The sequence below is a fragment of the Microtus oregoni genome, unplaced genomic scaffold (genome assembly GCF_018167655.1).
Source record: "Microtus oregoni isolate MIOR12 unplaced genomic scaffold, Mior012 000013F_ref0000133, whole genome shotgun sequence".
In the NCBI taxonomy this organism is placed as follows: Eukaryota; Metazoa; Chordata; class Mammalia; order Rodentia; family Cricetidae; genus Microtus; species Microtus oregoni.
In genome coordinates, this window is record NW_024543072.1 from 27,838,605 (window position 1) to 27,865,345 (window position 26,741).

The following is a 26,741-nucleotide window of genomic DNA, read 5'->3' on the forward strand; positions in this document are numbered from 1 at the left end:
AATAAAAATTCACATTACTAATCCTTGACCTCGTCACATAATAATAGCAGGTATTTATCCACTTCACCTGTTCCGCAGTCTCCAGGGGACCCCAGCCACTGCTTCCAGAGTAACTGCTGCATCATTTTGGCATGCTTGAACATCACCCAAGTTATCACATAGCTGCTCAACCTGGGTTATCCAAGCTGAGTTCACCAGCAAAAGTAGTGACGTCTCCAATAAGCCAAAATATAGCTCAGTGTATTTAGTTCATGAGTGGTGGGTATTTAAGAGTGTACCTTATCTATGAAATTGTCCTCTGCCTCATACCTATGGGAAAAGGAATGGTTCAATGGGTTTAGCAGTATAACTAGTAAATTAATTTCAGCCCACAATATAATTAATGCATTCTCTCTTCTTCCTCCAAATACTTTTGCCCTTAAGGGAAATTGAGGGAGAACATTATTTTCTAAAAAGAACAGTACATAACAATGAGAGGAATAAACCCACATTTTCATGTAATCCAGCTCTTCAAGAGATGACTCTCTGCTTCCCTCTCCTTTTTTGCCCCCGCCCCCATGCAGTGACCTGGCTCTTTGGGCCCCACATTACCCTTATCATAGAACAAACCTTGAGTCCCCTACGGAAACCTCATGCAAGCATTTTAGAAACAAGAGTTTAAAAGCTCTACTGGCAGTTAATAGAAGAATCTAAGGTTAATGTGTTGGTCTTGTGCTTTACATGGAACATTCTAGAAGATACTTCAAAACAAAAAGGCCAATACGATGAGCATCGTAGTTATAAAAGCATGTCCCAGCCTCATACTGGTTCTCTTTGAGACCAAACTCTCATTTTCATCACTGGGTGAATAAAAACATCCCATGTACTCTAAGTCTGTAGTCTTCAAGATGATGCCCCAAGTTGTCTGCAGTTTTGACTTTTACTTTCAGTAAAATAGTGACACTAAATTTATTCTCTGAACTAGGACAGATCACCCTTTCGTTCATCAATTTACTCATCTGTGAATTGCACTGATAGAGAATGCACAACGTGCTCCCTAGGACTGTTTTAAAGAAAACAAATGGATAAGACGTGAAACTATTATGTTAATGTTGTAGGTCACTGTTTCCCATATTATTTAATGTTTTGAAGATAACAAATTATTGGTGTGGTGAACTCATGACAAATTGGTGGCAAATAGTTATGAAATACTAAAAACTATAGAGGGGAGAAGTTTTCAGACTACCAGGATGGAAAAGAAAATCACAACTTGTGCTTCTGTTGCTAATTCAAACTTCCTACTCTACTCAACCAAAAAACTGTCCAGAACATCTAGACACATTGGAGATACCAACACAGTCAAATTTTATATGGCCAGGAGAAGAGAGGAATCCATAGAGGTGAGCCCCGCATTTGGGCTGCTTTTTCACTGAAGGTACACATGACTCTCAGAGAAGAGGATAGATTTAGAGCTTGTGCATAAGAGAATGCTTACAAAACCCCTGCAATTAAGTGAATGCCAGAAATCTGGTAGGATTAATCCCCATAGTAAGAGTGAGCCAGATGTGGCCCATTCCTTATACTAACTTTGGCCCCACAACTAATCATCAGCACATCTGAGAAAGTCTCTGTCCTAAAATTTAATTCAAATGATCTCAAATTCTTAGTCCTTTAACTTACTGGCAGAAAAAAAAAAGATAAGGAAAGACTATAACATCAGCATATTATCTTAAATTATGTTTTTGGTTTGTTTCCAAAAGAATACTAAGCATATGTGTCTGTGTGCTCACCCATAAACACACCAAAAAATGCCAGGAAGCAGTTGCCATGTTCCGCCTCTGAATTCATATGCTAAGGTCCTACTTACCATGTGACGGTGTTAGGTGGTGGTTTTTTGGCGGTTAATTGTGTGAGGATGACATCATGAGTATGTGGCCTCTATGATGGATTTAGCACCGTTATATTGTGGGTTTCAGTGCTCACTTGAGAAGATAATCTGAAGAGGCTGACTTCAGGACAAGACAAGCAGCCCCAGAACAGGTGGCCTTGCTCTTGGACTACTGTCCCCCTGGCCTATGGTATTATGGCATTTTGTTACAAATAAGTGGCCAATCATAGTTTATGTAAAAATTGGAGCTATCAGACACAGATGTTAAAGCAACTGTTTACATTGTTTATGGATAGAGAATGTTGAATGTTTTAGTTTAAGTTTTTTTAATTTAGCAGAAAGCTGGAATCTATTTTAAAAATCGCAGATGTCACTTTTTTTTCACAGATTAAGCTTTTTTTTATAGTTTCACATTTTTCATAGTTTTTTTTGTGGTGGATAAGTGAATTTAACTTTCTGGGTATTGAATTGGAAAGAACAATAAAAATAAATAAATAAAAATCTAGTATATATTGCAGGTATAAAACCCTAAGTGAAGCTCCATGGTTTAAAAATGGCATTCTACTGTGTAGATGCTCATTGGGATTTATACAATTCAGGACCAGGAACACAAGTGGAGTCATGCTGTGCCATTGCTGTGATAAAATACCCCACAGTGGAGGCAAACAAAGATCTGTTTTGACTAATGATTCCAGAGGGATAAAGTCAATCACGTCTTGGAATGCATGGCCGCAGGGGGGAGGGCAAGAAACTAACCGCTAGTTTTAATTTATACATAGGAAGCAGAAAAGGGGGCCAGGAAGTAGAGCAAGGCCTTAACCCTCAAAGCCTGCTCCTCCTGACTTCCTGCAGTAGGCTCCATTCCTTTCCTAAGCAGTGCCACCTGGGAGCAAGCCTTCAAATACAGGAGCCCCTGGAGGACATTTCTCATCCAAAGCCCCACAAGTGGCTTCTTTAAAAACCAACTGTGTGAGACTTTTCATTTGTGAGTTAAAGTATCGACTGGTTTTAATAAAATGAAGTCAAGTAGAAAAGGATAATGGGAATGACAGTTATTTGTGGAAGGCAAATTGAAGACTCTTGAGCTACATTTTTCTTAAGCAATAGAAGTATTTTTATCAAATAAAATTTCACAAAATACCCATTAAAAAGTCTCAGATGATGTGAAAAAGTACCAAATAGAAGCAATATAAAGTTGAAAAAAATACAGACGCATACTGAATGGATTTAGTACCGCATCTTCATAAACACTATTGTTAGTCAACTCAACCATGGACCATGTAGAAGAAAAAGGACAAACCACAATGAGGGTTTGTCTTCTGTCTCTCTCTGTCTCTGTCTCTCTTTCAGTATGTGTGTGTGTGTGTGTGTGATGCCAAAAAATTCAAGAACATATCCAAGCTACAATACAAAATGAAGGATAATTCATATAAATTCATATCCCAATTAAATTGCAGCAAAGATATAAGAAAGTGGTGTATCTTCAAAGGCAACAATAACAAAAGCTATCAAAATCAGTAGACACGAATATTTTATGTAACCAAGAGAAAATAATTACCAAGCTAGACAGAGATCCATAACATTCATTCTTTATAAATGCTGTAGTTTAGATCAGTCTTTAATGCCCTGACACATATGAAAGGGTGGGTCTCACTCTGGCACCTGTGGGAGGTGACAGAACCAAGAACTGAGCATAGGGAGATGTCCTAGATCATGCTCCTGAAGTGAACTATGGGATCATGGTCTTCCTTTTCCTCTTTCTCCTGCAATGGAGTTAGTGGCTTAGCTCTCACAAACTTTCTACCCACAAGCCCAAGTACAGGAAGACTAGTTGGCTGTTTACTAAACATATGAACCAAAATGCAACTTTTCTCTTCATGAGTTGATTTATTATTATATGTTATTATTATTTGATATTATCTCTTATCTGAAGTATTTGACAGGAAGTTGATAATTGATGAAGGTGAAGTAAATACATTTTTTCATACAAACCTAAGAGACTTCATCATCAATTCGCATACTAAAGGAAGTACAAAGTAAAAGCAAGAAGACAAAAGATGGAAAATCTTCTGAGCTAAGTGAAGACAGCTAAAACTTGTAGCAAACTAAGTAGGTATTTAGAGGATGATTTTCTTTTATCCATGACAGTGCATTTAATCAATAAATTAATATCTGAAAGGTATTGGAGAAACCATTCTGAACAGCTAGAGAACCTGTTTCAAAATAAGGAGACAATAAAGATAGGTTGTACAATGACAAACACAATACAATCAAATAAAATGATCAAAGAGACCAAATCTTGATTCTTTAAAAAGAGAAATTACCAAGGAAATCCAGTATTAGAAACAAGACACAAACCTCTGTATAGTTATTATAGTTGCTGAAAAGAGGAAGAGAATGTGTGAAATAGCACCAGCATAATGCATTTGAAAGTTTAGATTAAATAAGTCATGTTTCCAGGAAAATAAAATTGATCCAACTTACATAAGATCAAAATATTCTATGAATAATTTGATAGTGATTAGAGAACTCAAACTTGTTTTAAATGCTTTTCAACAAACAAGTTATCAGGCCCAGACAAATTTATTGGTATTACCTGCCATACCCAAGACAACAAAAAAGAGTCATACTTAGATTCTGCCAGAGCAAGAATGGAAAGGAAAGAGAAATTCTTTTGCTGCCCGATTACTATGTGAGTTGCTCTGCAAATAAAGCAAACAGGAGCAGTAAAAAATAAAATGTACAGCTTTAATGGGAGGAAACGAATTTCTAAGTGATGACAGATCGGTGGAGAACAGACACACATAGGTGATATGTTCATACATCTATGGAAAGGATAATATATACTGATCAGTATGACTTCTGCATCATCGTAGACTATCAAATAATGTTGTCCCTCAGATTAGTTGAAGAGAAAATGAGAGAACTGACTCAGGAGATGTGGATTAAATTACAGGTGAAAATACAATGTACATAAATATCAAAGTTCTAGGAAAGCTGGAAGGGAATTGAGAAGTAAAAGTGAAAAGCTGTCAATCTGAGATTGACAATGACATCAGAATAATCCCTGTTGACATTTGTACTATGAAATGTGGTCAAGTTCCCAGCACACAATAAATGAGAACGAATTAGAGATGAATAAAGCTATTATTATTTGTGGGCAATATTATAACATACCACAAAAGCCCAAGAATATATAGAAAATTGGTTTAGAATTGATCAGTAGATGTAGAAGGACCTCTAAATATAAAAATAATATACATGGTTTCAACTTCTCTATTCACAATTAGAATGGAAAATGTTTTAATTTAGCATTTAATTTAGATTTTATTTAATTTAGATTTAACACAAAAATCAGGTATTTAAAAATAAAGATATGTAGTCCTCTAGACAGAAAACTATAAAGTGTTAAAAGCATTAAAGATGAATTAAATAAACAGAGATAAATTACTGGTTTTGTGAGAACTTGCTTTTCTTTAGTTGCCTTTACATTCAGCGAGATACAACCCAAAATTCCCATGGTTTGGTTTTGGTGAAAGTTGACAAGCTGATCCTAAACTCTTTATAGATATGTAGCCAGAAAACTTGAAATAATAATAATAAAAAAAAACACTCCAGGACTTATTCTACAAGATATCAGGATTTATTTATTTATCACAAGGCTACAAGACTTAAGCAAGCAAGGTATTGGCACCAGCACAAGCAGACTGAAGGAACAAAATAGAGAGCTGGATGAGATGCGGGCATATATGAACACTTGATTTATGAGGAAATGGTACCACAGGACTCTGGGGAAAGTAAAATCTTTTCAGCAAATGGTTCTAGGAAAATTGAATATCCAGGTAGAAAATTAATAAAATGAAGCCCTACCTCACATTGTATATAAAGGCTGGTTCCAGGTAAATTTTAATTCAGAATGTGCAATATAAAGCAATAAAGGGTTTGAAGACAGCAGAGAGATTATCTTCTTGATTTTGCTATAGGAAAAGACTGTAACTAACAAGGTACCAAAATCTTTTCAAACGTGGCAAGAAAAGGTCAAGAAATCAGACTTAAGAGGAAGGTGACCCCTCCACTCACCCTCTCAAAAAAAAAAAAAAAAAAAAGGAATTGATGACCAGTCATCAGGGAAATGTAGCTTGTAGCAGAATGCAACCGCCAGACATGCTTACTGCAGTCTTGAGAGTTTCTGCAGACGGACTGCATTGAGTGCCTATGAGAATATGGAACAACAGAACCACATAAGAGAACACAAACCCTGTGATTGCCTTCATTTTAAGTCCCCAAACCAGGCAAGTTTATATTCTGTTGCTTACAGACACTCACTGAGATGGTGAAATTAGAAGGGAAGGCATGGAACAATCCCTGCCGAGGTCAGGCCCTGTGAATGAGGTGGGAAGGGAAAGGGGGCCATGTGGGCTGAAGTGAGTGGGGGCTGGCAATATTCTATTTTTTTTTTTTGCCAGGCGTGGTAGAAGATATGCTTTTATTTTGTTTTGTATTGATTCTGTTATCCAGATACAAGCCATCTGCAGTTTTTCTCTTTGTGTGTATTATATTTCAAGAAAAAGAAACAAAATAATAAGGCAAGTGGGAAAATAACAACAATAATAATAAATGGAAAGGAAAGGAAGAACTCAATTTTACTGTATGGTTTAACTGCTGCCTAGGTACTCAATTGTTGCATGTTGGCTTAAGCCGAAGCAAAATAATTGTGGTGGGGAATCTCTGCAGACACACTGCTAACACATGGAGGGTTGCCCACCCTGCCTGCCCACCATCCTCCTCGGCTTTATGAAGCTACCTGGGCCAAAGTCATCATTATTTTTTTTTTTTAATTGAGAAAAGGAGAAAAAAAAAACAAGTTTCCACCTCCTCCCAGCCTCCCATTTCCCTCCCCCTCCTCCCACCCTTCTCCCCCTCCCCCCACTCCTTTCCCCCTCCCTCTCCAGTCCAAAGAACAGTCAGGGTTCCCTGCCCTGTGGTAAGTCCTAGGTCCTCCCCCCTCCGTCCATATCTAGGAAGGTGAACATCCAAACTGGCTAGGCTCCCACAAAGCCAGCACATTAAGTAGTATCAAAACCCCGTGCCATTGTCCTTGGCGTCTCATCAGCCCTCATTGTTTGCCATGTTCAGAGAGTCCAGTTTTATCCCATGCTTTTTCAGTCACAGTCCAGCTGGCCTTGGTGAGCTCCCAGTAGATCAGCTCCACTGTCTCATTGGGTGGGTGCACCCCTCGTGGTCCTGACTTCTTTGCTCATGTTCTCCCTCCTTCTGCTCCTCATTGGGACCTTGGGAGCTCAGTCCAGTGCTCCAGTGTGGGTCTCTGTCTCTATCTCCATCCATCACCAGATGAAGGTTTTATGATGATATGCAAGATATTCGTCAGTATTGCTCTAGGATAGGGTCATTTCAGGTTCCCTATCCTCAGCTGCCCAAGGAACTAACTGGGGACCTCAGCTTGGGCATCTGGGAGCCCCTCTAGGGTCAAGTCTCTTGCCCACCCTAAAGTGGCTCCCTTAACTAAGAATTGTGGTTCCGTGCTCCCCTATCCAACCTTCCTTTATCCCAATCCTGCTGTTTCCCCAAGTCCCCCACTACTTCCCTTCTACCTTTTCTCTCCCCATCTCCCCTTACCCCCATCCCACCCCACCCCCAAGATCCCAATTTTCTCCCCGGCAATTTTGTCTACTTCCCTTAGCCAAGAGGATAACTATATGTTTTTCCTTGGGTTCACCTTCTTACTTAGCTTCTTTAGGTTCACATATTGTAGACTCCGTGACCCTTATTTATGGCAAGAAACCAATTATGAGTGAGTATATCCCATGTTCATCTTTTTGGGTCTGGGATACCTCACTCAGGATAGTGTTTTCTATTTCCATCCATTTGCATGCAAAATTCAAGAAGTCATTGTTTTTTACTGCAGCGTAGTACTCTAGTGTGTATATATTCCATACTTTCTTCATCCATTCTTCCATTGAAGGGCATCTAGGTTGTTTCCAGGTTCTGGCTATTACAAATAATACTGCTATGAACATAGTTGAACAAATGCTTTTGTTATATGATAGAGCATCTCTTGGGTATATTCCCAAGAGTGGTATTGCTGGGTCCAGGGGTAGGTTGATCCCGAATTTCCTGAGAAACCGAAACACTGACTTCCACAGTGGTTGCACAAGATTGCATTCCCACCAGCAATGGATGAGGGTACCCCTTCCTCCACAGCCCCTCCAGCAAAGGCTATCCTTGGTGTTTTTGACTTTAGCCATTCTGACAGGTGTAAGATGATATCTCAAAATTGTTTTGATTTGCATTACCCTGATTGCTAAGGAAGTTGAGCACGACCTTAAGTGTCTTTTGGCCATTTGAACTTCTTCTGTTGAGAATTCTCTTTTCAATTCAGTGCCCCATTTTTTAATTGGGTTAATTAGCATTTTAAAGTCTAGTTTCTTGAGTTCTCTATATATTTTGGAGATCAGACCTTTGTCTGTTGCAGGTTTGGTGAAGATCTTCTCCCAGTCCGTAGGTTGCCTTTGTGTCTTAGTGACAGTGTCCTTTGCTTTACAGAAGCTTCTCAGTTTAAGTAGGTCCCATTTATTCAATGTTGCCCTTAATGTCTGTGCTGCTGGGGTTATACGTAGGAAGTGGTCTCCTGTGCCCATGTGTTGTAGGGTACTTCCCACTTTCTCTTCTATCAGGTTCAGTGTGTTCGGACTGATATTGAGATCTTCAATCCATTTGGACTTGAGTTTTGTGCACGGTGATAGATATGGGTTTATTTTCATTCTTCTACAGGTTGACATCCAGTTGTGCCAGCACCATTTGTTGAAGATGCTTTCTTTCTTCCATTGTATATTTTTAGCTCCTTTATCGAAAATGAGGTGTTCATAGGTTTGTGGGATAAAATCCGGGTCTTCTATATGATTCCATTGGTCGACTTCTCTGTTTTTATGCCAGTACCACACTATTTTCATTACTGTAGCTCTGTAATAGAGTTTGAAGTAAGGGACGGTAATGCCTCCAGAAGATCCTTTATTGTATAGGATTGTTTCGGCTATCCTGGGTTTTTTGTTTTTCCATATAAAGTTGATTATTGTCCTCTCCAGATCTGTGAAGAATTTTGATGGGATCTTGATGGGGATTGCATTGAATCTATAAATTGCCTTTGGTAGAATTGCCATTTTTACTATGTTGATCCTCCCAATCCAAGAGCAAGGGAGGTCCATCCATTTTTTGGTATCCTCTTCAATTTCTTTCTTCAATGCCTTAAAGTTCTTGTCAAATAGATTTTTCACTTCCTTGGTTAGATTTACCCAAAGATATTTTATGCTGTTTGTGGCTATCGTGAATGGTGAAGCTTCTCTGATTTCCCTCTCTGCTTCCATATCCTTTGTGTATAAGAGGCGACTGATTTTTTGGAGTTGATCTTGTATCCTGCCACATTACTAAAGCTGTTTATCAGCTGTAAAAGTTCTTTGGTGGAGTTTTGGGGGTCGCTTATGTACACTATCATATCATCTGCAAATAACGAAAGTTTAACTTCTTCCTTTCCAATTCTAATCACTTTGATTCCATTATGTTGTCTTATTGCTATTGCTAGAACTTCAAGCACTATATTGAAGAGGTATGGCGAGAGTGGACAGCCTTGTTGTGTTCCTGAGTAAAGTGGGATGGCTTTGAGTTTCTCTCCGTTTAATTTAATGTTAGCTGTCGGCTTGCTGTGTATAGCTTTTATTATATTTAGGTATGACCCTTGTATCCCTAATCTCTCCAAGACTTTTAACATAAATGGATGTTGAATTTTGTCAAATACTTTTTCAGCATCTAATGAAATGATCATATGGTTTTTTTTTCAGCTTATTTATATGCTGGATTACATTGATAGATTTTCATATGTTGAACCAGCCCTGCATCTCAGGAATGAAGACTACTTGATCATAATGGATAATTTTTCGGATGTGTTCTTGGATTCGGTTTGCCAGTATTTTGTTGAGGATTTTTACGTCGATATTCATGAGTGAGATTGGCCTGTAATTCTCTTTCCTGGTTGAGTCTTTGTGTAGTTTTGGTATCAGAGTAGCTTTATGTAGCTTCATAAAAGGAATTTGGTAATGACCCTTCTGTTTCTATATTGTGGAATACATTAAGGAGTATAGGTATTAGGTCTTCTTGGAAGTTCTGGTAGAATTCCGCATTGAAACCATCTGGTCCTGAGCTTTTTTTGGTAGGGAGGTTTTTGATAACAGCTTCTAATTCTTCGTGACTGACAGGTCTGTTTAGATTGTTCACCTGATCCTGGTTTAATTTTGGTAAATGGTATTTATCTAAAAAAGTGTCCATTTCTTTTACATTTTCCAGTTTTGTGGCATACAGGCTTTTGTAGTAAGATCTAATGACTCTCTGAATTTCCTCTGTGTCTGTGGTTATGTCCCCCTTTTCATTTCTGATCTTATTAATTTGCGTATTCTCTCTCTGTCGTTTGATTAGTTTGGATAGGGGTTTACCAATCTTGTTGATTTTCTCCAGTAACCAGCTTTTTGTTTCATTGATTCTTTGGATTGTTTTCTGTGTTTCTATTTTGTTGATTTCAGCCCTCAGTTTGATTATTTCCATTCTTCTACTCCTCCTTGGTGAGTCTGCTTCTTTTTTTTCTAGAGCTTTCAGGTGGGCTGTTAAGTCTCCAATATGTGCTTTCTCTGTTTTCTTTAAGTGGGCACGTAGTGCTATGAACTTTCCTCTTAGGACTGCTTTCATAGTGTCCCATAAGTTTGAGTATGTTGTTTCTTTATTTTCATTGAATTCAAGGAAGACTTTAATTTCTTTCTTTATTTCTTCCTTAATCCAGGTATGGTTCAGTAGTTGACTGTTCAGTTTCCATGAGTTTGTAGGCTTTCTGGGGGTAGCATTGTTGTTGAATTATAACTTTAATCCATGGTGATCTGATAAGACATAGGTGGTTACTAATATTTTTTTTGTAAATGTGTAAGTTAGCTTTGTTACCGAGTATGTGGTCAATTTTTGAGAAGGTTCCATGAGCTGCAGAGAAGAAGGTATATTCTTTCCTCTTTGGGTGGAATAATCTATAGATGTCTGTTAAGTCCATTTGCTTCATTACCTCCATTAATTCTCTAATTTCTCTGTTAGGTTTCTGTCTGATTGACCTGTCCATTGGTGAGAGAGGCGTGTTGAAGTCTCCTACTATTAGTGTTTGCGGTTTGATGGCTGCCTTGAGTTTAATAATGTTTCTTTTACGTACGTGGGTGCTTTTATATTAGGGGCATAGATATTCAGGATTGAGACTTCTTCCTGATGAATTGTTCCTGTTATGAGTATAAAATGTCCCTCTCCATCTCTTCTGATTGATTTAAGTTTGAAGTCAACTTTGTTAGAAATTAGTATGGCCACACCTGCTTGTTTCTTAGGTCCATTTGCTTGATAAGCCTTTTCCCAGCCCTTTACTCTGAGTAGGTGCCTGTCTTTGTGGTTGAGGTGTGTTTCTTGTAGACAGCAGAATGTTGGATCCTGTTTTCGTATCCAATCTCTTAGCCTGTGCCTTTTTATAGGTGAGTTGAGCCCATTGACATTAAGTGATATTAATGACCAGTGGTCGTTAACTCCGGTCACTTTTTTAGTAGTAGATTTGCGCTGGTGAAGGGTCTCTAGATGTCTGAGTTATTGTGGTCATTGTTGGACTCCTTAGTTAGTGATTTTCCTTCTATTATTTTCTGTAAGACTGGATTTGTGGCTACGTATTGTTTAAATTTGTTTTTATCCTGGAAAATTTTGTTTTCTCCATTTATAGTGAATGAAAGTTTGGCTGGATATAGTAGTCTGGGCTTGCATCCATGGTCTCTTAGTTTTTGCAGTACATCTATCCAGGACCTTCTGGCTTTCATGGTTTCCATAGAGAAGTCAGGTATAAGTCTGATAGGTTTACCTTTATAAGTAACTTGGCCTTTTTCCTTTGCGGCTCTTAATATTCTTTCTTTATTCTGTATATTTTGTGTTTTGATTATTATATGGCAAGGCGATGTTTTCTTTTGATCCAGCCTATTTGGTGTTCTGTATGCTTCTTGAACCTTCATAGGTGCATCTGTCTTTAGGTTGGGAAAGTTTTCTTCTATAATTTTATTAAGTATATTTTCTGTACCGTTGAGCTGCACTTCTTCTCCTTCTTCTACTCCAATTATTCTTACGTTTGGTCTTTTTATTGTGTCCCAAATTTCCTGAATGGTTTGTGATGAGAGTTTGTTGGACTTCCTGTTTTCTTTGATCAGTGCGTTTATTTTCTCTATGTTATCCTCAGAATCTGAGATTCTTTCTTCTATCTCTTGTATTCTGCTGGTTATGCTTGTTTCTGTAGTCTCTATTCGTTTACCTAGATTTTCCATGTCCAGTCGGCCCTCTGTTTGTGTTTTCTTCTTTGCCTCCATTTCAGTTTTCAAGTCATGAACTGTTTCCATTATCTGCTTGATTGTTTTTCCTTGGTTTCCTAAGGTATCATTCACTGATTTACTCAATTCCTCGAACTTTCTGTTATACTTCTCATCCATTTCTATAAGGGTGTTTTTTATATGCTGTTTAAGGGTGTCAATCACTTTCATGAAGTCAGTTTTTTCTACTTCTTCTTGATTAAGCTGTTCATGTCCTCCTGTTGTGAGGTCGCTGGCTTCTGGTGGTTTCGTGTTGTTTTTCAGATTGTTGGGTGAATTCTTGCATTGGCGTCTGCCCATCTCTTCCTCCCAATACTCCCCTATGGATCTTCTTTTACAGGATCAGGTCTTCTTGCCCACTGATGTACCTTCCCAGTGATGTCACTCCCCAGTGATGTTTCTCCTTGTGTCCAGAACAGATCTCCGTGCTGCTTGGTTAGCTCGCAAACAAAGGGCCTACCCTGCTTGCTGCATGCAGGCTATGAAGACAAAGGAGCTACTGCCCTCCCCTTTGCCCTCCTGATTTGAGATCGGTCCCAGCGCCTGAGCAGGCTGAGCTGGGAGGCGCTATGCCGCCAAAGAAGGGAGGGAGGGAGGGAGACAGGGGGTGGGGGGATCTGGGTTAAGCTGGATGGGATAGGAAGAGAGAGGAGGTATCGGGCAGTATAGCCCCTGTAGGATGACCAGGAAGTGTAGGCGGGCTGAGGTACGTCTGAGTTCCCTGTTCCCGGCTGCTGCAGCACTCACTCACCACAATTCTGTTTCACTCGGTGCCCAGATCGAAACTCCGTGCTGCTTGGTTAGCTCGCAAACAAAGGGCCCACCCTGCTTGCTGCAGGCAGGCTATGAAGACAAAGGAGCTACCACCCTCCCCTTTGCCCTCCCGATTCGGGTTTGGTCCCAGAGCCCGAGCAGGCTGAGCAGGGACCATCATTATTTTTAAAATAAAGAATGGAGACCACTACAGAGAGGACCCTGGTTAGTTAACAGCAATAATTCCTGCTGACACCACTTAAGGAAAGCTTATTATGAACAACTCATTCTAAGCACATCTTCAACTTCATTGCAAATCCTTCAGTGACTCCAGACTTGCCTGGTTTGCAGAAGCAGAAATGGAGGCTGAAGGTGGCTATGTGACTTCGAGAACTCTGGAAATTCAAGGTTCAGGCTGTCTGACTTCAGAGTCCATGTTTAGCCTTCACAACACAATTGCTGGGTCTTTTGAGACACATATGCTCCTAAAGAATTCTAGCTAACTGGGGGCTGGAATCATACAATGGAGCAGAGGAGCAAGATACAGTTTGTGCTTGCTTCTTCAGTGACTTCAGGAACAAAGCCAGCATTTGATGATTCTTGTGCTAGTGGCCTCCTGTATTTCACTTTAGCCAACCATCACAGCCATCTGCTGGGGAGATAGTGCTACCCCAAGTCCCCAGGAACAAACTCGAAAGTTCATACTTCATTAGGTGACCAGGCATAAGCTGCAATTGGTCAAGATTGATGACAATCCACCAGACACTGCGTTTTTAAGTCAGTGAGGACTCCCAGAGGCTCCATTCAAGATCCGTTAGGTAGCCAGAGGGTCTTGGAGAATCTGTCGTCTTTCTTGGATGTGAAAACATGTAGAAAAATCTTTGGAAGAGTTAATCAGAGAATAGGAGCAGAATGGAATGCAGCAGAGGTTTGATTTTGGAATTACCAATTCCATAAGAAAAATACAGTTCCAGAATGAGAACTCAGCTAAGTCAATTAGAGATTTCCCCCTCCTGTGGATGTATTAACACAGCTCCAGAAGCTGTCAACTCGGGTGTCAACAACTTCAAACTTCAAGTGTTCATCCAGCTCATCATTGGAAGAAACCAGAGGCAGGAGAATCCTCCATAATGAAAAGAGCTAAGAGACCAAGAGGGGAGGTCCAGTGATATTAAAAAGGTGGCATGCGACTTTTCCTTCAGAGGAACATCTGGCTTCAGGGCATGTTGCTTTTCACCAAAACATTGCTGACTATACCAAACGCTTAAAGGGCTATTTGCCTAGGGATAACTTTAAACGGGAGTCTCCAGAACTCAACCACAAACTATTCTCTGATAACTCACTTCAAGCCAAACACAGTATTAGGCAAATTATTCCCACCCAATAAGAATGGCAATAACTCTGAAGGACTCAGGTGATGATGAGAACAAGAAGGGGTGTACATTTGTTCTGGGCAAGTCACTAGCACATTGTGACCAACTCCAATCCAACTGGCTTCTTTCTTTCATCTTACCATAAACCAGTTGACTTTGTATTGGTCATGCTTATCTACCTCTCTCTGAACCCCTCTTGCCATACAAGCCTTCCCAGAGTCACTTCTTGATCTAGCATTGACCAATCAGTTTTAGAGGGTATTGAAGAGTTCTTTTTTTTTTTCAAACAGTGGGAGTCAGTGCATTAGATGGTAGAAGCCGTGTAATAATTGAGCATTTAAAGAGTTCAGTTGAGGCGTCTTTTTTTTGCCAGCAGGTATCTTTGGGTCAAAGAGGTCTATAAAAGCTGGAAGATTATTTTCATTGCTTTAAGAGAAGCAAAAATTCCTTGAATGCAATTAGATGCTCTCATAAATTTCCGTCCACTAAAGCCCTACATCTTGCTCAAGTGGAGTAAAACTTAGAGTGGCTGGCATCCCGAGGTGCAAACCGTTAGTGTGGTGATACCTAGAAGAACTCAAGGCTCACACTGGTGTTCAAATCAGCTTTTAATTACAAAGCAATGAGCCCAAGTCACAGTTCCCAGAAAGGGGAGCTTTCTAGAAAGCACCAGTTTTGTCTCTGAAGAGCTCTGAGGAGCTGGCCAAACTCTTCCCTCTATGTCTCCATGGGTTCTGCAAATTTTGGAGTTATCGGTTTTTGCTGCGGATCATGCCTACAGTGTAAAGGTGCCTGTGTCCCTGACACTCTCATGAAAGTCTTGCTTGTTTAACTCTTCTCAAAGATCTCTTGTTAATTCGGGAATTTCTTAACAGCTCACGTGTGGTTAGCTTCAACTTCTTTAATGTTTGAAAAGAGTGAGGCTCAATGGAAGTTTGAAATAGTTCAAGAATTTAAAAGAAAAGCATTTTCTGAAAAAAAAAATCTAAGAACTCCCTCATTCTGGTTTAGATTGAATTCCAGAATACAGCAATTAAAAATACCATTTCTTTATATAGACTGTCATATGTAAGCTGTTAAGTCTGACTCTTAAAATAAATATCTCTATTCTCTAGCTCACCCAAGGTCACACCAGAGAAAGAATGCATTAAAAGAGAAAGTCAAGTTAAGATCACTACCCTTAAATGGAAAGCAAGGTCATGATCTTCCAGTGCACTGAAGAGCCAGCCAGGGCTAAATCACATGAAGCCTTGGAAGATGTAGCTAAAAAACTGTTTTATGCCCCACAGCAGTCCCCAAAATGTCTTCCCTAATCTTCCTGTTTCTTGCTGGTATAGGATCACATCAAACACTGACCTACCCCCAGGGACCATGGAGCATGGGGGCACCCTTCTTACTGGAATAGCCTTGCCTCCTTCTTCCCTCTGTTCTAGATGGAACTCAAATATCATCCACTCAGAGAGATGTCCCCAAGTTCCCAGTCTAAGACAATGTCCTATTTCCTTTATCCCTTAACTACAATGTCCCTTGAATAGGCAAGGGTCATCCCATGGAAGGAATGAAGGCTCTGGCCCTTGTCTCTTTCCCTGTTAATGGCTTCTAAGTTGGTGTAGAACATGTTAACTTGAACTTTTGTATCCATGATGTAGTGATGGGGTTCTAGGGAAAAATAACCCTTGGGTCCCCAAAAGGAAGCAGTTATCTCTCCTAGGAATGGTACCACCATCTTTAATGCCCCTGCTGAGAAGCTTAAAGATGGCTGTATTTTGATTATTGTTTTACAGAGTGAGAAACTTTGTAAGTTTTACAACATTTGGTCCAGAGTCTAGGGAATGAAGGCAGCATGGAATAGTCTCTGCTCCTGCTTCACCCATGTTTTATTACAGTTTTCAATGCTTAATCTTTTTAAAAATAAACATTTTCTTTAAAAAATTAACTGTGAGGATGTGACCTCAGAGGCCAGAAATTGTTGGATGCCCTGGATCTAGAGTTTTAGGTGGTTGTAAGCCTCCCAATGTGGATGGTGAAAACAGAACTTAGGTCCCTTGCAAGGGCCACAAGCACTTTTAACCACCGAGCAATCTCTCTCGCCCCCTCATTCCCACAGCATTTGGTTCCAAGATGGATTTAATCGTAACAGAGGCTGGCTGGCTTGTGACTAAGATAGATCAGAACTTATCCCACTACCTGCCTCTTACCCAACAGGTTAAAGGTTTATCATGTGACTCCTGTTGGATCGTCCTGATTAAGATAGTAAGCTTTCATCCGTTAATCAGAGGATTTATTTGCGCTAGAGTCTGGACTCACAGGGAAAAAGAGTTGTAATTTCACCAGCACCAGGTCTTTTAAATGGTGATGGAAAGGGCAGAGGAGGGACCACACCTTTAATTCACTAGTCAGGTGAACGTGCTGAAAGCTTATAAACCGGGTGATGATTCAGGAGTGGGTTCCTATAGGCCTTCAGCAAATGCGCCCTTCCAGGCAGCTCCAGAGGTGTGTCCACTCCAGACACAAGTACTATTAATTAAATGACATGCTCAACAAACTCTTAGAGCCATTAACTATCAAAGATAGCCTGTCCCACGCTTGGCTCGAAACTCTATTATAACAGAAGAACCTGAGTTAGAGCTAACGGAGGTTCTGAAAGAAGGTCACCCTCTGATAGTGGAAGCTATCAGAAAAAATCTATGACAAAGCATGAGTGCCTTTTCACTTCTTCCTTGCCCATTTGCAGTGTCTGAAAGTGTCTCCCATTGTAGGGAATTTCTCAGAATTAGTTTATCTCCTGCAAGATACAAGTGAATAGAGAGTAATCCGTCTTTCATTTTGACCGGGTTGCAGAGAAGTGTAATATCAGCAGAAGATTCGGAGACCAAGAAAGTAGATTTTTCATAAGCTCCTAGGAAGGGATGGGATCTTTTAGGGAGAGTCCCTGCTGGGCTTGCAGCAGACGTGAGAATAGAAATAGAGAAAGCCGCAGACAGAGCGTCGGTGCCTATCTATAGTAGTAGCAGGAAGTGCCCAAGTTGTGTTGGGAGTTTCCCAGCCTGCTCTGCTTCCCCCGCCTTCTACCAGGCTCAAAGCAGATGCCATTATATTTGTAGAGGAGGCAACCTCAGGGATACCAGAGGATGTAACTCAGAGCTCCAAGCTTTCAGGTCAGTTTTCTTATGTGCTTCCAATTCTTAGAGTTTGAGTCTTCAAGTCCATGGTCACTGTCTAAGCAGAGGTGGGTCAGCCCCAGCCTTGCCAGAGAACAATTGTCTTCACGCTACTTTCTGAAAGGCTTGGCTTTATGGTGTCCAGGGCTGCATTTTGTTTTTTTAAGACCCCACAGATGGGGAAATGGACCCTGTCGAATAGGAAGTTCATTAGCCCTTGGTCGTCTCAGGAAGTGGTGTTATTATTCAGCATGTGAAACACGCTACAGAGGGGTAATTTGGAGTCTGATGGTACACATGGAAGTTGCCCGTTCTCTGGATTTCACCCTCACGCTTCTGGGTTTCTAGCAGTGAACCTGGGGTAACCCCTTCCTATCTCTCGATGGAAGCATAATTGTACTGTCTCAGAGATACTGATCAGAGCAGATCTCTGACCCTTGGCATCTCTCCATCAGCTTTTCCGTTACCCACCTACTTTAACACATTGCCGTCAGCAGCTTTCATGTTGCAGTTTTTCCAGGCCAGTTTATTAAGAGAAAGCTAAAGAAGAGAGGTCAGGGGCTCTGCCCTTAGAAAATTGCTCACTTGCTTTGGTGTGAGTCGGAACCCTTTCTGTGGCTGCTCTGTTGTCTCACTAGCCTGCTTGGGGCTAAGGTTTTAGGAGAAGACACTGGCTAAAGAGGTTTTTGTGCGAGCCTCTCAGAGCCGTGTTATTGCTAAATGTGGTAACCTAATTTTAAAACTATTTCTGGGTCTCAGGAGATGGCTCAGTCAGTACTTGCCATGCAAGTTCGGATCCCCAGTACTCTAGAAATCTGGGTGTAGTGACATGCACCTATAATCTCAGCACAGGGATATAGAGATGGGAGAAGCAGATCTGGGGCCGCCTGGATGGCTCCTTGGACAGTCAGAATTAAAGGGATTGCTGAGGTCCAGTTTCAGTGAGTGATACAACCTCAAAAATAAGATGGAAGGAATGTGATTAAGGAAAGTATTTAACACTGACCTCTGTTTTCTGTTTGTACACTCATGCGTGTGCACACCCCCCCCACACACACATACACAGATAACAAACCATTTTTGTCTAGTCCTGGGAAGAAAGACAGACAGACCATGTCACTGATCCTCATTGGCAAGGATCACCTGTCAAGTGATCTTTACTGCAAAGGCAGTAATGGCCCCAATCACATGAGTGAGGAAAATAAATACCCTTTATCTACCCTGTTTCTCAGCAGTAAAACCACACTGCACCAAGAACACATTTTAGGGTGGAAGCCCCGGTGAAGAATGGAGAGAGGTGAGGATGCTGCCGCTCTCAAGTATAGTGATTCCCTTCCACAGTTTCTGCATACTCTGGATCAGTCACAAGAGGCACAGCAAGGCGTGTTTCCATCTCCATAGGTAATTCCAATGACAATCAGGTGTGGGACCGCACCCATAAAGAGAGAGAAGGGCAGCAGAGCTCTGTAGTCCAAGCCTTCCCTTTATACACCGTCAGGGTAGTTTGCCTGTGGACAGCTTCCACCAGGTTCACCCACAGGAGAGAGACAGCAATTTGTCATTTCGGCTTCAGTGTAGAAGAGGACTTCCCCTGGACCAGGCATAGTGGAGTTGGAATAGGAGAGACTAACCTCCTTGATACATCAGGTACAAAAACACTGCCATCGATGTACTTCAGAGGCCATGGAGAAAGGTTTTTTAGAGATTGATGAAAATACCATAGAATCTACAATATCCCCTAAAGGCCTAGTGGCTAGAGGCTTGATCCCCAAACTAGTGTTATATGGAAGTGATGGAACCTCATAGGTGAGGCCAAATGAGTGGTCATTGGGCTTACAGGAGACTATGTCCTCTTGTCTTTTTTTTTTTTTTTTTTGCTTCCAGCTTACCAGTGGTCTCACTGTCATGGACCAAAGCAGCAGGCCTGACTGATCACAGACAAACTCCCCGAAATTTTAAGCCCGAGTCAATCTTTCTACTTTATACATTCTTTATCTTGGGAATCCATCAGAGTAATGGAAAGCTGATCAACATGATGGTGGCTGCACATTCAAGAAGGCAGCAGGGTTCAGTTCAGGCTCACAGAGGAGCAGCTCAGTGACACCTGTGATTTTACCTGTACCCATCAAATCATACACAGAACACAGGGAAATTTCAAAGACCTCTCTGTGGGTTTCAGGCTTCTATAATCTTTCTCAAAAACTTTGATGATGATCTTCCATAAGGCATTTTAATTTTCCTTCAGAATCCAAAGCTTTCTTCTGCAAGTATCTCTCATACTATGAGAGCAAAGGAAAATTCCTCCTGTTGTCGTTCATGACTGAAGAATGTGCATCAGGCAATATAATGCCCGTCATTTATCAAAATTATTCTTTTTTTTTTCTAAGATGGGGTTTCTCTGTATGTACTTCTAGCTATCCTGGAAATTGCTCTGTAGACCAGGCTGGGCTCAAACTCATAGAGATCTGCCTGCCTCTGCCTCCCTAGTGCTAGGATTACCACCACCACCTGGTTTATAAAGCACATTTTCCCCTATATCTATTTAGAACTTAGACATAACTGAAAAATTGGGGCATTCATGGCCCCTCAGCTCTCTGCCTGCAGAAACCCATGGGCATAACCAGCTCATCTGACTCCTTGCGATTGGTGCCCTGGCCTCACTCTGCATAAAGTATTTTTCCAAATGGTCTAGAAACATGTCAGGGATCGAAGCATTTATTTTCTCACACTCTCCTGAGAGACTTGTTCCCTCGTCAGCAAATCCTTTGATCAACATCTCTGGATAATTGAAAGGTTTTACCATCGATGGTGGAGGTGACATGGAAGGAAACTGAGGATCTGAAAGTGGACACACTGTTTTAGGTCCACTAAAATGGAGAGTGGAACATGTCACCACCTGCACTCTGTACTGTAAAGGCACAGTTGCCACTGCTTAGCCAAGTGCTGAGTCTTTACTGGCTACAAAGATGGCAGAAATAATCATTCAAACAAGAGAGGGAGACCCACAAAGGGGAAGCATTGCACTACCCTAGGCACATTTGTGGGTGCTTTATGTAGACCCTGCAGCCCCTAATGTACTCAATTCACCTCACCTCTCACTACACAGACACAACAGAACTTTGGACACATTTTTTTCTCACCAATGTCTTATTTTATCTAGCAAGAATATAAGAAATTCTCGATGGCATAGTAGGGTAGTTTAGATCAAAATCCAGGTGACCATGGAGTTACGTTACACAGCTCGGCCTCTGCCTTATTTGTTGTAGCCTTAACCCATCTAAACTTCAATACCTGGCCTCAGTATGATGGGTATGACCAGCAACAGGGATGGCAGGGCCTGGGAGGTGGGAGCAGAGTAACAACTGGAAGAAAAGCAAAGTTTTCTTCCCAATGTTTTGGGTAAGGAAGGTAGACACTGCTTTCCACGAGGCTCCAGACAAGTTATATAAATGAAACTACCACAGACAGAGCCTTGAGAAGCGAGAAGGATGTGTAGAATCTAAGGCTGTGTGAAGGATAAGTTCTAGAAGCAGTGCTAGCAGTCTGAGAGAGCCTCCTGTGGAGAGAGGGTTATAGGAGACTCAGAGAACACAGAGCTGGATTGAGAAGGGGAAGTGGTGGCTGTAACATGGGCTACAATGTTCAAAAATAAAACTGATAGAAACTCCCAGGACATAAATCTGCCCTAGACAGGCAAGGCAGAAGAAACGAGAGGCCACATCCATTTTCAGGCCTGCACAGGTGCCTCTGACTCAGAGTTAATAATTGTTCAAGGACGAAGTCTGTGATGAATGTTCAGAAGTTGACCCACATCATCAGACAAGGCAAGCAGTGCTGGGAACACCCACAAATGGTCTCAGAATCTTGTGGGAATAAGGCAGGACCCTTCTCCAGGGGCAAAATGGCCGATTTAATACCTGGCCTTCCCACCTTTATGGTGCACAGTGGTCCAGGTGAGGAATGACTTAGCCTCTGTGTCCGGATCCCAAAGGGACTACATGTCATTATACTGAGCTGCCTCACCCTGTGCTCTCTGACATTACTACCAACTTGCAGGAAATAGGTTTCTAGACTCATGAAAATTCTCCTCTATAGACCAAAGACTAATGATGTTGTCTTCACCAACGTGAGTTTGGATGGATCTAAAACCAAGACAGCCTTAAACAGAACCCTTGAAATAAACACAGGGAGCTCGCTCTTCGCACCCAGCATCTTTTGTGCTGCACTAGAATCCACAGATGGCAAACCGGATATGAAAGGCAGCTTAATTCTCCTCTGGAATCTCTTTAAAACATTGAAGGAGGAGCTGCAGCCATGGCTCAGAAGATATGAGCCCTTGCTGCTCTTCCAGAGGACCTCACTTCAGTTCCCAGCACCCACATAGGCCACTCATCACTGCCTAGAACTCCAGCTTCACAGGATCCAGTGTGCTCTTCTGGCCTCCACAGGAGCCTGCATGCAGTGCAAAATGCAATTGCACAGACACGTAACATATGTAAATCAAAACAAGGTTTTGGAAAGAGAAAATACTTGAGAAGTCTGTGATCCATAACCATATTTCTCAAAATCTCTTCATTTATCACATCCATGGTGGCTACCCAATTTTCCTAGCACCTCCTCCCCTAGTCTTTTCCAAATTTTAAGAAATAAAACTCATGAAGGCTTCCACTCTTTCCCTTCCTATTTTGCTTTTCTTCCAGTTGTTACTCTGCTCCCAGCTCCCAGGCCCTGCCATCCCTGTTGCTGGTCATACCCATCATACTGAGGCCAGGTATTGAAGTTTAGATGGGTTAAGGCAACAACAAATAAGGCAGAGGCCGAGCTGTGTAATGTAACTCCATGGTCACCTGGATTTCGATCTAAACTACCCTACTATGCCATCGAGAATTTCTTATATTCTTGCTAGATAAAATAAGACAGTGGTGAGAAGTTATTATTTAATCTTGTGAGGAGAAATGTTTGAGGCCTGACACATATCCTTAAGATACCTTGGCCATTACGAAAAGCTGAATCAGCCAGCTGCTCAGGGCCTTAAGAGTTTCCCAAATTCAGGTGCCAAACCCTTCACCTTCGCATGGAAAGCTTGCTTTGAAACAGATTCCTGGCCTTTCTACAGATCTGAGGAATCAGAATATGGGGGACAGAGTCCAGAAATCTGTGTTATTAAGCTCAGCAGAGAGTTTGGAGAATGGTAGTGTTTGGCATGCCCTTTTCATGTAGTACCTACCATCTGAATTGGTTTTCTCTTCAAATTGGTATAATGTGGAAACTTAAGAGTTCATTTATCTGACCTTTAGTGATGGACAAAGGGCAAAGAAAGAAAACACATGGACCCAGAGGATAAGCGTAGGCATCGAAAGGTCTGAAATCATTTATTTCCCATCGCTTACCCACACATCAATATCATTTCCTATAAAATGTTAACGGCAATCTAACAGATTAACAGTAAACAAACTTATATTCTGTTTATTGCTGTGTCTCAAAAGAAACGCTACCAGTTCTAACTAAATGTCTGTTTTTATGTTCTGTCATTTCCAGGCATGAAAGTAACTCAAACAAATCCCAAGGCATAAGGAAATGGGCCTCGCTCTTCTGGACTCTGCAGCATTGGAAATGAAGCCGAGCAGACTTTATTACATCCCACGATTCCGCAGTCTTTTGCAAAGCATTTTATTGCACTTGTGGAAGCCACTGGGGTTACGTTTCAATCACAATGACTGACAGGCTAACTTCACAAACAGTAGCAGAAAGAGCCTGCCACAGTTTCTCACTGAGGTACTGAGAAGAGGACCTTTTCCATACTGTCCCTTAGCCTGGATGAAAATAAAGTGGTAGCTAAAATATCTACCTGGTGTTGCTGGCTGACTTAAAAATTGGTATTTTCAGGCCTTCAAAAGGTCTAACTGAAGAAGCTGCTCTCTTGGAGCTAGTAGGTTTCCTGTGAGCCAAGAGTTGGTTATAGTAGAGGTGAGATTTAGAGAATTTCATTGACTGGTTAATAGCACAGAAACCTTTCCTTGGCCAAATTCTCCTCCTGCTGTCAGTACACAAAAGCTAAGTTGGAAGAGATCAAGATGGCCAAGGTCAGTGTTTTGTGGTTTTGAATTTTTCTTTTCTTCATCTCTCTATCTATCTATCTGTCTGTCTGTCTGTCTGTCTGCCTGCCTGTCTGTCTGTCTGTCAGTCTATCTATCATCTATTCTGTGTATCTGGTTATTTTTACTCTTTAGCTCTTTTGTTCTTTTAGGGGGTCTGCTACCCAGCTCCCAAATAAATCACACCTAGTCCTATTCTTGCTTATGAATGCCCGGTCCTAGCTTGGCTTATTTCTAGCCAGCTCTTCTTAACTTAAATTATCCCATCTACCTTTTGCCTCTGGGTTTTATCTTTATCCTATATACCTTTCTTTACTTCTCACTCCATGGCTTGCTGTGTAGGTGCTGGGTGGCTGGCCACTGGAGCCCTCCTCCTTCTCTGACTGCTAGATCATTTTTTGCTTCCCTATCCCTCTTTTTCTCCTATTTATTCTTCCTGCCAACCCCAGCTATCATTTTTCCTGCGTTGCTATTGGCCATTCAGCTCTTTATTAGACCAATCTTTGCCTGCTTTAGACAGGCACAATAACACAGCTTCACAGAGGTAAACAAATGCACCATTGAAGAATGCAATACATCTTTGCATCATTAAACTAATGTTCCACAGCATAAACAAATGTAACACATCTTAAAATAATAGTCCACAGCAATCCTGTGTGTGTGTGTGTGTGTGTGTGTGTGTGTGTGTGTGGTACCTATTTACCTCAGTATATTTGTGGAGGTCAGAGCATGACTTTCAGAAGCTGGCTCTTTCCTTCCACTTTGTGTGTCCTGAGGATGAAGCTTTGGTTGTTAGGATTGGCAGAAAGCATTTTTACCTGAATGAGCCATCTTACTGTCTCTCAATCATATTTTTTTTGAGACAGGTTCTCTCCTAGAACCTGGGGCTCACTGATTATGTTAAGTAGGACAGCCATTAAAACCCAGGGATCCACCCATCTCTATGTCTCCAAATGCTTGGGTTATAGGCTTGCTTTTTGGATCAAACTCAGGTTTGCTGGGGTGTCAGGCATTTTACTATCTCTCAGTCCCATACAGAGTACTGGGACTATAAGGGAAAGGAGCAGGGAGGGCACTTAGTACCTATCTAGTTACTGTGCCCATCTCTATCTTGCTAAATTCTTTAAGAAAGAAATTATGGAAGCGGATCTTTGCTCCAAAATTTCAGAGAATAGGGTTAGAGTTTGCACAGGTAAATGGTAGCATGAAAACAAATGTCTGAAAACAGCCTTTTTTTCTTCTCAACATAAATCCTCTTTGAGAATTTCCTTTGGCTTATTGGTCACTCCCAACTTGACCCCATCACCAACGTACAGTGACTCAGATCCTATGACTGCAGGACCGAGGCAGCTTATACCTTAGATAATTCCCTCCACTGCTGTTGTTTACCAATCCTTCCACTTCTCCTCCTCTCCCCCTGCTCCTGTATGGCTTAGAATACCTGTTTTGGACTTATAGCCACGTATATCTTCCAGTGCCATCATAAGAGCGCCTCTGCTTCTTTCCATCGACAAGCCCACTGATTCCAGGAATCTGAAAAGGGTCTGCCTTTCAGATAAAGCCCACTCTTCAACCTACAACTTGGGGTGTTTGGTACTGGACTGTTTCTGATCTTGTCTAATAGACTGTGTATGACTCAGTGCATTTTGTTTAAACTCTTGCTCTAGGTCTTTGCCAATAGTCACTGACAGGGACTGGTAGTGCCTCTTGACAGGGAAGCTGTTCAGGCCTCCAGCCTGGACTCTATAGTTCTTTTCTTAGCTGGAAATTAGAAGCTCTGTCATCTGAACAGGCTGTGCTCAGTAGATACAACATCAGGGAGCAAGAGGGAATGGGGAACATACCCAGAACCCTCCCCCCCCCCCCGCTGGAGGTTTGCTGATTGGTCAGTCAAACAAAAGCCCTAAAAACCACCATTCCTCTACCATGGAGCCCAAATGTGTCGCTCTTTGCCTTTTGTAGCAAAGGGACTGCAAAGCCTGCTCCTGCCCCTGCAGTTAATTCTGCTCTACACCCACTGGCTCGGAAGCCCTGGTGAGTAAGAGCTTAGTCACAGGGAACAATTAGTTGAATCATACCGCAAGTCGTGTTTGGTTTTCCATGTTGTCTGTGCTGTCCAAACCCTGCAAAATTCCTCCCTCGTTTCTGCCTCTTTCTCCACAAATCTCCTTACCTCAGTCTTTGCCTAACTCTTGCCCCACTGTGAAACTGTGCTGTATAAATGCATACACTGAAATAGTGTCGTAGAATGAAGCAGAGTCAGGGTCTTTGGGAAGTGTTAGATCATGAGAATGTTATGCCCAAATCTGCAAAGTCCCCCAAACCAACAAGAAGACCGAGTCCCATATGTAAAAGCAAAGAGCCTTTATTTTATGCAAGCTTGCAAACTTGGTCTCTCCGTGTGCTCAACATATTGGAATAATCGGAAAGCCCCGAGCACAGTTAGAGTTGGGTTTTTATAGTAGTAGAAGTGGGGATGAGGGGTTCAAGACCCCTGATTGGCTAGCATTTGTCTAGAAGTGTCCTGGTGAGTGTGTGCTGACAGGTTATCCTATCTACAGCGCTTGGAGCGTTAGGCATTTCCTTTGGATGGTCTGTTCTAGGGTGGTGCTCAGGTAATCTTAGTTTATGGTCCTTTCTGCAACCAGGTATTGCTTCAGGGTAAACTACTGAGACTCAGGCCTCTATTAAATTTATCGATGGCTGAGTCCTACACTGGCAGGTGATAATGGTTAGAAGTAAAGAACTCCCTTTGGGTCATCTGTTCATATTTAGCTTATCATGGCTGGCTCCTCCAGAGAGTACAGTCTCCTACAGAGAACACCGACAGGGCTGCCTGCTTTCATCACACCCTGTGAGCACCCAGTGCCATCTAGGAAGCAAATGTGGGACTTCACTGGATGGCTAATCTCTGAGAACCCGGACCTTGGACTTCACGCCTCCAGAACTCTGAGGAAGGAATGCATGCTGTTTAGGAGCTATCTTGTTGCCTGTGTATTGCTTCATATTGTTCAAGAGGCTCTGGTTTGCTTTGAACTAAAGATAAGGGAACTGGGAAGGGC

The 26,741-nt window shown here is 41.5% G+C and overlaps 1 protein-coding gene across 5 annotated transcripts in view; it reads left to right on the forward strand.

The window, feature by feature from the left end:
* Fhit (fragile histidine triad diadenosine triphosphatase) overlaps positions 1 to 23,594 on the forward strand; it is a 1,425,825-nt gene extending 1,402,231 nt beyond the window's left edge. For 3 of the 5 annotated variants that reach the window (XM_041662665.1, XM_041662664.1, XM_041662666.1), the window contains one exon: positions 23,123 to 23,592. In XM_041662665.1, the coding sequence (XP_041518599.1) occupies positions 23,123 to 23,128 (6 nt within the window). In that variant the 3' untranslated portion in view covers positions 23,129 to 23,592. Of the gene's footprint in view, positions 1 to 23,122 lie in introns of all 5 variants that reach the window. The other 2 variants (XM_041662668.1, XM_041662667.1) reach the window with 1 other exon arrangement.
* The last annotated feature ends 3,147 nt before the right edge of the window (positions 23,595 to 26,741 follow it).